This window comes from Azolla caroliniana, unplaced genomic scaffold, assembly GCF_043228905.1.
Source record: "Azolla caroliniana isolate FFs.n. ecotype wild unplaced genomic scaffold, voAzoCaro1.0.p SCAF_803, whole genome shotgun sequence".
Classification (NCBI taxonomy): Eukaryota; Viridiplantae; Streptophyta; class Polypodiopsida; order Salviniales; family Salviniaceae; genus Azolla; species Azolla caroliniana.
The window spans coordinates 1-15,331 of NW_028231238.1; the positions used below are offsets into that span (position 1 = coordinate 1).

A 15,331-nucleotide genomic window follows, 5' to 3' on the forward strand; every position below is an offset into this window, starting at 1 on the left:
ACAGTATGCTTCCCCAGCAACAGTTAGTAGATGTGGAATGGTTTTTATTGACAACAAGAATCTGGGCTACCATCCTTATATTTGGAAATGGTGTAATACAAGGACAGGGTAAAATAATAACCACAGACCATTAAGAGTTCAATATAATCATCTAAAGTAGGTTTTGAACATATTCGTCAGTGACAATATTATTCTTTTTAAGTAATTACAATAAATCCTTAAAAATAAACTGCCCAACAATATTGTTTCCAGGTTAGATTAAGAATTTTTTACTCCACATTCATCTCTATTCTCAATTATAGTCCTTACCAACCAGGAGGCTGTGTGTATAATTAATACAACCATGGTCGATGGGTTTTTAACTCATTTTCTGCACTGAAGCATTGTAAACATCTATAATCTCAAACCTGGGCTGGTACTATTACAAGTATTTTATTACTCTCAACTCTTATAGGCTACACAGACATCACCTAGACATTTTAGAAGCCACAAACTAAGGGGTGACATTTCAACATTATACCAAGTCATGCGATGATTTATGCTTCTCCAGCCTACTACAAGGAGAATCAGCACCGTCTTCACACCAGAGATCTCAGTAATATAAAAGGATTAACTATTTCATTTGGCCAATCACTCATATTGGGCTTCAGTGGTTCTTAAGCTCATCACACTGTCGATCATTCCACTTCTGGTTGGTGTAGCTTAAAGCTGCTGTCTCTCTCAAGCGGTGTTCTTGGTTGCATGTTGCATATACACCTGGCTTACATGCATGTAGGGTTGCCTGGCAGGATTGTATTAAGAGCAATGACTGGTTAATATTCTCCACTTAAGAGGATGCAAGTATGTCCGTGCTGACTTTGACAAATGATCCTGAGACACATTTAACATGTTAACTTCATGTTTCCTGAATTTCAGAGGAGCTTTTCTAATTTAGTTAGATTTTGTGTTCCCAAATGTGAAACCAAATTTTAAGATGTAATCTATAGTTCCTTCTCCTAGAGATTTTCTGTCTGATGTTAATGTAGCTTTCTTTCTTTATTTGTTGTCAACCAGCTCACAGATACAATACACATATTCCACAATTTCGTATAACATTTTATGATATTTGACATTGGTGGTCACCAATCTTACCCTATACAATTTACCTTGGTGCAAATTTAGATATCTTGGTATACTTGTATTTATTGTAGTAGAAATGTATGATCGTTATATTAATGAGACACCACAATACACAGCTGAAGGTTATAGATAAAGAGGGTACAGCTGATGAAATATATGATTAAATGTAAAATGGACACTTTGATGTCATGCTGACATGACATATGTTATGGAATATTCTATGGCTAAAGAAGTTAATCTTTCTTTTATCACTTAAAGAGAGGAGGCTGGGTGGCTACGAGAGCTAATGGAAAAGTATGTGAATAAATGTGTGGATTACATCCTGGAAGGAATCATAGACAATGAAATAACCACACCACTACTCCAAACTGTTCCTCGCACCAACCTAAACCTTGTTATGCAGCTATGTTCTCTTATCGAGGCAGTTTTAAGTGGTGAACAAAAGGTTTCTTCAATGCAGGTAAGGCAGCAATTGCACCACAGGATTCATTTTGCTTCATTTCATTCATATATGAAGCATGTGTGCTTTTTGGCAAATAACAGACCTTGGAAGCAGTTTTTATTTTTTGTCTAATTTGGTCCCTTGGGGGAGCAATTGTCCAAACATTAAATATCCAAGGTCGCTCTCGGTTTGATAAGTTTGTGAAGGACATTGCTGGTCTTCCATTAAGTACTGGTGACCCATTGCCACCAAACCAATTGCCAAGTGAATTGCTCTACGATTACTACTTCAATATTATTGATCTCAAGTGGTGCTCATGGAACTCTATGGTTCCTGAATTTCAAGTAAGTCTTGGCACTATTCTGTCTCTTCTTTGTGAGAAATCCAGGATATTTTCAGCATTATGAAATGATAACTTACTGAAGAACATATTTCTCGTTGTTTCAGCCACCACCTGATCGTTTATTTAGCAGTATTTTGGTGCCAACTATTGACACTGTTCGTTCTACATGGATTCTTAAAACCTTAATTCAGGTAAATACACTCTGGTCATACATGAAACCAGAAGCTCAATTTAATCTCTCATTTCAACTTTACCATGGATCCGTTTTTGTACATATCCACAAGTATAAACCAATAATAACTTCGGTAGTAGTAATAACCAAATTTTTGTGTATTAAACATCCTCACCTGTCTTGTGTGGAAAAACTGCCATCCATGACCTTGTAAAAGAATTCTCCACCACAAGCAGGATATGAATATCCCTTTCTATTAGGTTCAATATTGCATGTCCCAGCTTTAGTAGCATTAAATTACATGCTCTGTGTGATAGTACACTATAGGAGAACATGCATCTAATCCAACGGTCTAATCCCATTCAAAACTGCCATAACTACTATCAACGTCCAATTAAAATAAAGTTAAAACCAGTTCTCTCAATATGGCCAGTGTGCGCTTTCAGAAGATTTTGAGTAACAAGGTTTTTCCTAAGGCCTTGTGGAGTCAAACGTATGTGGACATATGGAGGCCATAACTGATCTGCTTGTGGTAGTCTTGATTTTAAGCAGTCACATTTAATAAGGCCTCACAAATAACTACTCACATAATAGTCACACTAGAGACTTGGCCTATTGCTTTAGCAAAAGGTTAATTGTAATAAACCGCTAAAATTCAATTTCTCCCCAACAGGTTGGAAAGCCAGTGCTATTCGTTGGAGAGAGTGGAACAGCAAAATCTGTTGCAATCCAGAAATATTTAGGTAGTTTTCCAGTTGCAGAAAATCTTATCCTAAATGTGAATTTTAGTAGCCGCACAACATCAATGGATGTTCAACTAACAATTGAGGATTCTATAGAGAAAAGAACCAAGGTATGGCAATCATTTGATGAGTATATCGTACCCTCATTGCATTATTTGCCAATGGGAATGATATACTCTTTTAAGTCAATAGTCTTTATTTATAGTACACACTAGGATGATAAGAATAGTTTTTTATATGGTTTACTATGTTGATTTGAAGGATGTTTATGGACCTCCTCTAGGAAGACAAATGATACTATTTATTGATGATTTGAATATGCCTAAAGTGGATACTTATGGTACTCAGCAACCTATTGCATTCCTAAAATTGCTTATCGAACGTGGAGGATTTTATGATAGAGGGTAAGTAAAGAGACAAGCTTTCTTGCTGGTAGGATCTTGAACTGTATAACTAAAATAACAGTCTGCTTTTCTCTTGTCATCTAGCAAAATATTATGAAAATGCTTAGGCTCTTTATCTACCATAGTAAATCATGTATTGAGTAAAATAAAATTATCTCCTCAGAAAAGAGCTAAACTGGAAGAATATAAAAGATGTGAAGTTTGTCAGTGCCATGGGCCGACCAGGTGGAGCAAGAAATAATGTGGATCCTCGATTCATTTCACTTTATTCTACTTTTGAAATCCAGTTTCCAGCTACAGCATCTCTGTTCCACATTTATAACTCAATTTTATCAGTTCACGTCAAAAGTCTGGCAACAGAAATACATGTATCTCTCCTACCTTTCACACTATTTATAGAAAAAAGAGCTCATTAGTAACAACAGCGATAGAACCAAAAAAACATATTTTATAATCATTCATGCCAAAACAATTTAAGAAAAATTACATGTAAGTGGAAGTTGTATGGATTGGAATATGTTCATCTAGAAGTTTTATGAAATAAATCTTGGGATTTTCATATGAATAGCCAATTCTGAGAATTAGTTGCCATATACGAGAAGAGACAAATTTATATTGTGTTGATACTGTGGATGATTTGTTCCTATTTCCATGACCATGAGGATCCTGCCAATTGAAACTGTGGCATGGTTGATTGATAATGGTTGGTATGAGGGTATTATGCATTTGTTACAACATTAAAGATTAGCATATCACTAGAATGTAGAGAGTTTGCCTCCTTCCCATTACCAAGCTCTCTACTGGACTCCTCTCCCTTCATATAGTACGGTTTGATCTCTTATAGAATGAACCTCAGGGTGTAAAGATGAGTGCAATGCTTTTAATAGAACCGCGACTATCAATCATGCTATGATATTGTATGCTGGCATTTAATTTCTACAATCCCTAGTTTTATGTATGTTTGTTTAAAGTCAAAATGGACTTTGCTTTTGATAGACCAATTCCTATTTTTCTGGATAAGATAAAACAATATAGATTCCTTATTGTATAGTAATATTTCACTTCTATTTGTAGTATTCTTTGAAAACTTATAATCCCAGATTCATATTAGCTTATGAAGTTTAATTACTGCAGGATATTTCTGAAAGCATTACACAGATGATGCTTGATTTATATAACCATTTAGTTGAAGATCTTCCTCCAACTCCTGCAAAATTTCATTACATATTCAATCTACGAGATTTAAGCCGTGTATTTGAAGGTTTAACACTCTCCACACCAGATACAATCAAAACATCAGCACAAATGCTCAGATTGTGGAGAAATGAGTGTCTGAGAGTTTTCCATGATCGACTTATCTCTCAAAGTGATAAGGATCTTGTGCAGGTTTCATTAGTTAACTTTAATTCAAATACCTTTGACAAGAATAGTCGAATTTGAAATAATGCATCTTTACTGAGGAGCATTGTATTGTCACATTTCAGAAACACATATTGAACCTTCTGAATCAGAAACATGGCAGTGATTTGGAATATGTGAGTAAAGATCCAATCATATACGGAGACTACCGTAACATGCTACAGTTAGCTGAGGCTAGGCTTTATGAGGATCTCGGTGAATACAGCAATATTAAAATATTGTTTGAAGAGATCCTTGATGAGTACAATGCGACCAATAAGAAAATGAATCTAGTGATGTTTGACGATGCTCTTGAACATGTAACTCGTATCCACAGGATTATGCGCCTAGATCAGGTAAAGCAAACATTTAAGATTCTTAATTTACTCTAATAACAAAGTGCGGCGTTAAGAGCATTTGAAACCATTTGAATTTGATGAACAATACATTTTTACAAAGATATAAAAGTTAATAACATTATACACACTTTTTTCAGGGAAATGCCCTCTTGGTAGGAGTAGGAGGAAGTGGGAAAAAGAGTTTGTCTAAGCTAGCTGCATTTGCTGCTGGCTGCAAAGTGTTTGAGATCACATTGGCTCGTGGTTACAATGAAGAAACATTCCGAGAGGATCTGAAAAAACTATACAGCCTATTGGGGGTGGAGAATAGCCGTGTTGTTTTTCTATTTACAGATGCTCATGTTGTAGATGAAGGTTTCTTAGAGTTAGTCAATAACATGCTCACTTCTGGCATGGTACCGGCTCTTTTTAAAGAAGATGAGAAGGATGCATTGATTGGCCAGGTATAGTTAAGAGTAGAGTTCAGGATACTATCATTTCTGTAATATCTTTTAGGTAATAGAATCGTAGTACTATAATAAGCTGTACTGTGTGATGAAATGTCACAAGACAAAATCTGGTTTGGCAATTCATTATTTATAGGAGTCAGAGAAAAAAGCATGGATATGCTCCTCATTTTCTGAACAAGAAACATGAAAATTGCCAGATGAAATTTTGATTGTGAATATGTGTCATAGAGCTAGTGTTGTGAAAATAATTTTGGATAATTATATTTCCGAAGAGGACTGTTTAAGTGTCCTTACTATCCCGTTTAAATGATCAAATGAAGTATGTTGATGCGAGAAAAGGATGCAAATGAAAATGGTTGTCTAATATGCAGATAAGAGACCAAGTCATAGCAGATGGTATCGTCGATACAAAAGAGAGCTGCTGGAGCTACTTCATCAAAAGGTGTCGTAGCAACCTCCATGTTGTATTGGCCATGTCACCAGTAGGTGACATGCTTAGAGCTCGCTGCAGAAACTTTCCTGGAATGGTAAATATTTTAAAACATTGAAATTGATGTGTTATTACTAATACCAAATATTCATCACTTCCAAACAAAAAGACTTTTTCAATGTATAAAACCAGACATTATTTGCTAATGCTCATGTGAGAGTTAATCATGAATGATAAACAGGTAAATAACTGTGTTATTGATTGGCTCACGACATGGCCAGAGGAGGCTTTGCACTCAGTTGCCTCTGTGTTCTTGGATGAAGTTGATATTCCTAATTCCATGAGAGAATCAATTGTCAAACACATGGTTATGGTTCATACAACAGTTTCATCAGAATCAGTTGAATTCAAGCAGAAACTTAGACGTCATAATTATGTGACTCCCAAAAATTTTCTTGACTTCATTATGAATTACCGTGATTCACTTGCTTCGTGTCGTAAAAATAATTCTGACATGTCAGCACGGCTCTCTGGAGGGCTTGGAAAACTTATTCAAGCTAAGCAAGAGGTGGCGGAAATGCAGGTACTGTGTGCATTTCACATTGAAGAGAATGTTAACTAAGTCATATTGTGGAGCAATGGTTTGGATGATAGACAAAAGGATGGGTTCTAACACTACTATCTAGCATAAATCATAAGATTGGTAAATAAATAATCCTTCAATATTTGGTTTTCTTTTAGGTCACCCTCGCTGAAGCAAAAATCATTGTAGATGCAAAGACAGCTGAATGCAATCAATTGCTTGATGTAATCAGGTATTATTTCACATATTGCAATTTCTTAATATGTTTTCTTACTACCCCAAGAAATAGAAGTAACTTGCTATAGCAAAATGGTGAAGATATAGAAAATAAAGAAAGAAATATATATTAACGTCCATTAAGAGGCAAAAGGGCCTATAAGACCAAACAAGAGATTACGCCTTGAAATGTTGTGTCATCTTGTAGTATGAGTAGGAAAGAAAGTTGTGATTGTTCTTTGATCATGAGCGTGCGTGGTTGTATTGTTGTCCTTGAACAACTTCTTTGTAAGTGTTTTGTGTTGAAGGAAGAAAAGTCCGAACCTCCATCAATCATATTCCATTACCTTACGTAGTGAGCCAATTCTTGGTTAAAGAGGCAATGTTATCTCCCTCGCATTTAATTAAAAACAGTATAGTGGTAATGGATATCACCCTCTGATGACATAATTGGCAGATTCTTTCTTCTAGAGGTGTCTGTGCATATCTACCTACTTCAATCGCCAACTGATGCGATGGGGTTCACAGTTGCTTTGTCACACTGACAACACATGCGATAGATGTATATTCATATAAGATGGCCTGATGATGAACTTATCCTCCAACGTGTGTCAAGCATGTGCTTTATAGTATACCAAGAGATGTTGTGGGTAGATCCATGTTCTTCTGTTATCCAGTTCAGATCACTCTATCCTTTTTCACTTTGGTCATGTTTTGTTGGGAACAATCCAAGCTATATTGGAACAAAGGTAGTGCATTTATGCTTATGCCATGTGACTCAAACCATTCTTATGTTTCAGCATATCATCAATGATTGTTTTGGTGACATGATTGCCAACCTTGAGTACCTTTGTTTATAAAGCTCTTAAACCTGTGGGATTATTCCGGTCACTGATTGGGATAATGAATTCAGTGATTATTGAGACTGCTCCCATCTCTGCCTGAATTATATCAAGGGGTACCAATGCTATATTTCTTATCATGCGTATTATTGAGAGTAAAGGTCTTTCTAAATCTCTCCAGTTATTTTCCTTGTGAATGCTTGGTCCCCAAGTTTCTATTCTGTAGAGAAGAATCAGTTGACAAGTGTATCAAATAGCCACAATTTAGTTTGTGCTCTTGGAGTTGTGTATGTGCACGTTGTCTGTCAAGAGCACCGAGGGCTGCATACCCATGTGAAAATCAAGCATAGACAGCCTCACAAAAGAACAGCCGAGCCCTGTGAGTGTTACTCCTAGGTATGCATCAGATCATGTGTATGGCCTCTTTTCCTTTTCCAAGAAGAGTTCTGGTTCTGATCTTATTACCTACGCTTGAGTGGTGTTAAATACAATCACTTCAGTTTTATCTAGGTTTAGCCATACCTCATCTATGTAGAGACCAAAGAGACTGGGCAATAATGGGCATCCTTATTTCACCCCAATTGTTCTAGCCACAGCCTCTGACAACACATTAGGAGATCACAGTTCTCCTGACACGGATTCATGCAATGCATAGTTTCGCCATTGCATATCTATGGACAGCATCAATATGGTGTCAACAGCTTTTCAGAAATCCAATAAAGCAGCAATAAATCCTTTTTATGGGCTCTGCCCTTCTTGATAAGGGCTTCGATGGTCAATATGTGATCCAAAGTTGTGAACCCCTTTTAAAATCTTGCCTTTCCAGCTGAACAGCATCTGTTCCTCTTCGCTTATGCACTTTATTTATTTATTTATTTTTTGCATCCATAAAGAGGTCTATATTGACCCATGGGACCTGAGTAGACAAGTTTTCTTGATGTGTGTCTCCGTTAAAGGGATACTCATATTTCGAACCACAAAGTCTCTAGGATTGACCCATGTAGTTTAGCCAAGTAGTTCTTACGTAGCGCATGGGATGACCATATATAATTCGTATCTATGTATAATGTGTATCCATATATAATGCCTATCTATATCCATAAAGCTCCTCTTTGTAAAATGCAACCACTCCGCTGGAGCCTTTAGTGCTTCTTGGTATCCATGGGTAGGGACAACATATTAGCAGCCATCTATATCCTTGTGCATTAGGGTTTCAACCATGTTAGGGTTTCTGCTTAATAAAAGAAGTAATCTGAATTGGCGATCTAATGGTATTTGGTGTCATCATTATTCAGTATCCCTCTATGAGGATAATGATATCACATGTGAAGAGTCAACATGCTAAGCATAATTAAATGGTCCCTTTCTATAATTTTAAAGCATTTTATTGGAACCAAGAATGTCTATTAGAATTTAGGGCTATATATATGGTTTGAAATGCCATGTAGTAACAAGATCTTTATATGTGACACAGCCAAAGTACAGCGGAGGTGCAATTAAAACAAAATTTTGCACAAGAAAAGCAATCAGATCTTGAAAGACAGAGTGAAGTAATTGGCAGAGAAAAAGTAGAGGCTGAGCAAGCATTAGAAGATGCACTTCCAGCTTTAGAGGCAGCAGCTGAGGCGTTAAACAATCTTAAGAAGGATGAAATCACAGAGATCCGATCATTTGCAAAGCCCCACATTCTAGTCCAAAAGGTTCCTAATTAAATTGGACGTGTTTGGATGCCAGCTGCATTTGACTGTATGAATGAGCTAAAAATTTTATGGTATAATTTCAGGTTTGTGAATGCGTAGTAATATTAAGGGGCATTAAAGACGTGTCCTGGAAGGGTGCAAAGGCAATGATGGCAGATAATCGATTTTTAGCAACCTTAATGGAATTTGATAAGGATGCAATAACTGACAAGCAGGTTGTATTTCAATTCAAAATGGCTGTTCTTTTCAAATGTAAAAACAAACCGAACATTTAAATGCAAGATAATCATCTTAACTGCCTTCATAGGTTGCTGTGTTAGTTGACTTTCTTGTTTGGATACTTAATTTCTAATTTCGTATGAATCAGATAAGAGCTCTAAAGGAATATTTTAAAGATCCAAAACTCACAGTAGATGAATTGATGAACATATCAACGGCTGGAGCTGGACTCTTGCGCTGGGTTACAGCGATGATGAACTATAACAATATTGCAAAGGTGGTAATGCCGAAACGTTTAGCTGTAGCTACAGCTGAGAAAAATCTTAAAAATGCAAAAAGTGAGCTGGAAAAAATTCAACAAGAGGTAAATTTTCTGAAGAGAAGTATTGGTACACTGGAACTCTTAAATACTTTACAACGGTATTCAGAACCATAAAATTGACAGTAAATCAATGTGATTTATTCCAGATACAAGACCTATCTAAGCAATTAGGGGTTTTACGAACTCAATTTGAAGCAAGCACTGCAGAGCAACAAGATTTGAAGAGAAAAGCAGACCTCATGGAGAAGCGACTTGATGCAGCCTCACGACTTATTGAAGGTCTGGCATCTGAGCACCAGAGATGGTCAAAAGAAGTTGAGGAACTTTGTATTTCTCGTGAAAAACTTCTTGGGGACTGTTTGATTAGCTCAGCTTTCTTGAGGTACGCAAAATTTGCAAAATTTACAGATAAGACGTTTTCATAGCATATTAATTTTGTTCATTGGATGACTCAGCTATGTTGGAGCATTCACAATTGACTTTCGAACACGGATGATACAAGATGTTTGGCTTGTTAATATACAAAAGAACGAGATCCCAGTCAGCACTCCATTTCGATTGGAAGGATTGTTAACGGATGAAGTTGAAATCAGTAGATGGGTTAGCCAAGGGCTTCCATCTAATGAACTATCAATACAAAATGGCATCCTCACAACACGAGCATCAAGGTTTCCTTTGTGCATTGATCCTCAAATGCAGGTGAATACTTTTTCTATGGTTTAAGACTTCACCTTTTGTGTGGGTCTGAATATTGATGTCTTAGTTTCTATCATCTTTAACACCTGACAGGTATAATCCACATGAAGAATTACTAACGCGACTAAACCCCCTGTAGAACACTCATAATAAAAATTAAGCTAAATTTGAGGCTAAACTCATGCTTGATTTTATCCGTGCAAAATATTCACATTATGGATCAGGCGAGGTTGGAATTGAAGATCAGCTCTATCTACTTGATCTTCTTTGCCCTCAGTTAATGCTTCCACTGGAAAGCAAGAAAGAATGAAATGTTTCATGTGTTTTAAGAGGCCAAACTGTCCTACAAAACCAAAATTATAAGTTTCCAAGAAATTCAACAAATCTCATTTATTGTATGGCCAAGAATCCATCCAATGACATCCAATACTATTTTAAGTGCCAGATAATTGTAACTGTAGATCCAACTATCAATATATGTTGATATAGTATGGCCATGCCAGTGAAAAAACGTATATGCTTTTTTAAGTCTTCATTAAGCACATTGAAAGACATCATGTGCTTGTGAGTGGTTGCAACTATTTGATGCCTCACTGAATTTGTTGAGCTAATAATATGCACTCCTCATGAATCAACTGTCTAGACAAACAAGCTGAATCTGTTATTCATTTCAGGGAAACATCAATTATGATATTAAATAAAGTATTCTCATTACACGTCATCCATATGCAGGCGATTAACTGGATAAAGAAGAAGGAAGGCAAACTACTCGAAGGAAGAATTAAGACATTTAACGATGCAGACTTCCTGAAGCAGCTTGAGTTAGCAGTCCAATATGGATTCCCATTTATGTTTGAAAATGTGGATGAGTATATTGACCCTGTCATTGATCCAGTGCTTGAAAGGGCAACAACATCATTGCCAGGGGGGCGGAAAACTGTAAAACTTGGTGATAAAGATGTCGAATGGGTAAGATGAATTTGCATTATCTTGGATAAAAGAGTAAGATATCTCAAATTACTAGCTTCTTTATTATATTACAATAGAATAGAATATAATGTATTTTTATCCACAAGGACAATCTTGACCTGTAGGACCAAATTAATATTTAATACGTTAGTTTACTATTTATTTTTATTTGAGGGAGTCATAATAGATGTAGAAGACGAATTTCATTCCTCAAAAGCAATATGACAGATATTCATTCCATGCTTTTCAGGATGAAAATTTCCGGCTCTATTTGATATCAAAATTGCCAAATCCTCATTATGGGCCAGAAATATCGGGAAAAACAATGATTATCAATTATGCGGTTACAGAGCAAGGATTGCAGGCACAGCTACTGAATGAAACAGTAAGAACAACTTAAGAACGAGCATGTCTTCTAATTAATATCTTAGTCTTTGTGAATGCATCACAAACTATTGATTGTAGACACAAGGATAAAGTGAACCTCAATCCATAATTTATGTTTTGAAGGTCAAACATGAAAGACCAGACTTGGAAGAACAGCGCGAAGTATTAATACGAGAGAGTAGTGAAAACAAATCTCTACTAAAGACTCTAGAGGATACACTTCTGCGAGTATGTCTCTTGTTGAAAAGTAATTTACATAATTGAAGAGAAATCCGAGGATTTTAATTAAATACTTTAAATGTATGGAGTGATAAATGCGCTATAATTATTTATGCAGGAATTAAGTAATTCTACAGGAAATATATTAGATAATGAAGAGCTATTAAACACTTTGGAAGGTGCAAAGTCAAAAGCATCTGAAATCTCTCAAAAGCTTGGCCTTGCACGTGAAACAGCTAAAGAGATTGAGCAGGTAGACTCTTTAGAATTTTTCTGTTATTATTAAGCCGTTACTGAATCCTAATACAAAATATTATGGAAACTTACCAACTGAAACTCAAATGTTCATCTTTTTATGCAGCTCCGACTCCGTTATTCTCCTGCAGCAAAAAGGGGGACGATTCTTTTCTTTGTCATGTCCTCACTATCTGCAATTAACAATATGTATGAGTATTCCCTCTCTTCTTTTCTTCGAACTTTCCAAATGTCACTTGAGACGAGTAAACAAGATCCAACACTTGAAGGTCGATTGCGAAGCATTGTGGACGCCCTCACTTTTGATGTGTACAATTACACATGCACTGGACTATTTGAAAAGCATAAGTTAATGCTTTCTTTCCAGATGACAATAAGTATCGCAGATGGTGAAGGCCACCTCAATCGGCAGCATTTGGAATTTTTTTTGAAAGGGAATCTGTCCTTGGAGAAGGCAAAAAAAACAAAACCATATGACTGGATCCCTGACCAAGGCTGGCAAGACATTGTGCAGATGATAACCTTAGGTCCGCAGTTCGTTACCGTTGGAGAACACCTAGAGAAAAATGAATCTAGTTGGAGAACATGGTATGAGCAGGAAAAACCAGAAGAATTCCCCCTTCCTGGAGGATTAAGTGAAAAGCTAAAGACCTTAGAACAATTGCTTGTACTCCGTTGTTTCCGAATCGATAGGATCACTGTTGCTCTTACGGTGAATAACTAAACCAAAATATAAGTTTATTTTTATTTTTTATGAATGCATATATTGTTTGAGAAAATTAGTATGAATTCTTCTGGAAGAGTAGTCTTTTAGAGAACGAATTCTCATGGAAGAGTATTTTTTTAGAGGACGAATTCTTATTGAAGGGTATATGGTTCTCAGATAACGGTAATTGACCTGAACTTTGTTTGTTGCGAGAAGTTGACTAGGCATATACATTGCCAGGGCATTCAGGAGCATGGAAAAGAGGGCCAGCTTGTAGCATTCTTTCTTCATACGGAATCTTATAGAGATTAGCTCTAAGTAACCATTTTCCTTACTTGCCTAACATTCTGGCAGTCGAAGTAGTTTAGACATATGAAGACTATCAATCAAGCAGAAGGAAGTTACTGAAGTAGTTATTGATCCTATCCTGAATCAGAAAAACTAGACTTCATGTGTTATGTCTGTTTGAAGAGTGTCTTAGATGTACTCCTTGGGTGTTCCATCCGTGAAGTACGAAGCTTCCAAGCTACATACTGCATCTTCTTTAAATGAACTAGTGCATGATTGAAATCACCAAAATGAAATTTAGCCCTCCAATGAGCTTTCAAATATTTGAACTGAAGTTAGCAGCACCATAATAAGATTACAGTTATTTGGCAAATGATTATTGAGTTTCTTACTTCATTTTATTAATGCACTTTTTGCAGAAATATGTGATGGAGCAACTGGGTGAAAAGTATGTTACTCCACCAATGCTCGATTACCAGAATATCCACAAACAGAGTTCTCCTTTTACTCCCGTTGTCTTTATTCTAAGCCCAGGAGCGGATCCAGCATTTGATGTATTCAAGTTAGGAGAGGAAATGGGCTTCAAAGCAGGTACAAAACTCAAATACATGGCACTTGGTCAAGGAATGGGTCCAAAAGCCCAAGAGACCCTTGAAGGTGGAGCTGCTCGTGGTCTTTGGGTCATGTTACAAAATTGTCACCTACTTCCTTCGTGGCTTAAAACTTTAGAAAAAATATTAGAGAAGCTTCAAAAACCTCATGTAGACTTCAGACTCTGGTTGACCACGGAGCCAACTTCCGTTTTTCCACTTGGAGTATTGCAAAGAAGTCTGAAAGTTGTAACTGAACCACCAAATGGACTCAAATTGAACATGAGATCGTCGTATGCAAAAATTAGTGAAGAGATGCTTTGTGATTGCCCCCACTGGGCTTTTCGAACTCAGGTATGTACAATAACATTGAATTCTATTGTTTATAAAACAAAATTTGAAAAGTTACACTCTTTCGTTCAAGAGTATTTTGATTGACATGATAAAATTACCTAGATCACTGAATTGGTTGACCCTGACTTCCTATCAGAAATGATGCATTTTTCGAGCCAGTCAAAAAGCCATTTGAAACATAATGGCAGAAATTTACAGGACATTTTCATAATTTTATTGCCTCAACTATAAAGGGGGATAGCCAAAGAAGAGGGATAACGCTCTCTAGGCATCCAATTATTAGCAGGAGAAACTAAATTCACTGCCAGCATAATTCTAGCACCCACTGGCACATCTTGTGGACAAGTCGAAAACCAGATTTCGTTTCATATGAATAGCATGGTTATTGATCCAACGGACAAAGTTGTCTCATTTATATTGAGTATATGACCATTATAATTTCAATTTATAAAACTTTGATTAAAGGAGCAACACTCAGTATGGCCATATATAACCAGGAGAAATGTTCATGTTTATTTAATGTAGTGTAGTATAGATGCTGAGTCATTATCATATTCTTAAACCAAATGTTATCTTCACAATGTCTCAATTTAACTCTATTTCAATTAGAGGCCCTGCAAATACACGCAAGTAACATACACAGTTACATTTTGGCTCTGTGCAGGTTTACGTCTTGACATTTTTCCATGCAGTAGTACAAGAGCGTCGAAAATATGGTAGGCTTGGGTGGAATGTAGCCTATGATTTTAATGAGACAGATTTACGAATCAGGTCCTCATCTTCTTCTATGACACTCTTTAAGATACGACATTAATTTTATCAAATCTGATCAAATCAATAGATAATAAAACATTCTTTTCAAGGGGAAAATTTTGTCAGAGAATATTTGAAGTTCATTTGATAGAGGGGAATTATTATTATGGAGGTATATTTTTTCATGTTTTAGTCTGGGGTTTGCTTCCTCACCTTTATTATGATCTTTTGTATACAGCCTACTATTGATTGCAACATACCTGCAGAAAACATGGGATAATAAGGACGACACCATTCCATGGGGTACTCTTAGATATCTTATTGGTGAAGCCATGTATGGTGGTCGTGTTTCAGATTCTTTTGACAGGAGAAT

The 15,331-nt window shown here is 36.3% G+C and overlaps 1 protein-coding gene across 1 annotated transcript; it reads left to right on the forward strand.

Moving 5' to 3' along the window:
- Positions 1–18: 18 nt before the first annotated feature.
- Positions 19–15,326, forward strand: LOC147847629 (dynein-1-alpha heavy chain, flagellar inner arm I1 complex-like; the record flags this gene model as incomplete). The annotated part of the gene is made up of 26 exons (XM_087338977.1): positions 19–108; positions 1,378–1,579; positions 1,663–1,905; positions 2,009–2,095; positions 2,750–2,929; positions 3,081–3,223; positions 3,387–3,591; positions 4,358–4,609; positions 4,708–4,977; positions 5,118–5,423; positions 5,801–5,956; positions 6,101–6,442; positions 6,601–6,674; positions 8,975–9,200; positions 9,284–9,415; positions 9,568–9,783; positions 9,888–10,123; positions 10,197–10,440; positions 11,170–11,406; positions 11,657–11,791; positions 11,917–12,021; positions 12,131–12,265; positions 12,374–12,979; positions 13,681–14,205; positions 14,870–14,976; positions 15,197–15,326. Coding segments are annotated over exons 1-26 (5,565 nt in total), but the record flags the coding sequence as incomplete, so codon positions are not given.
- Between the last annotated feature and the right edge of the window lie 5 nt (positions 15,327–15,331).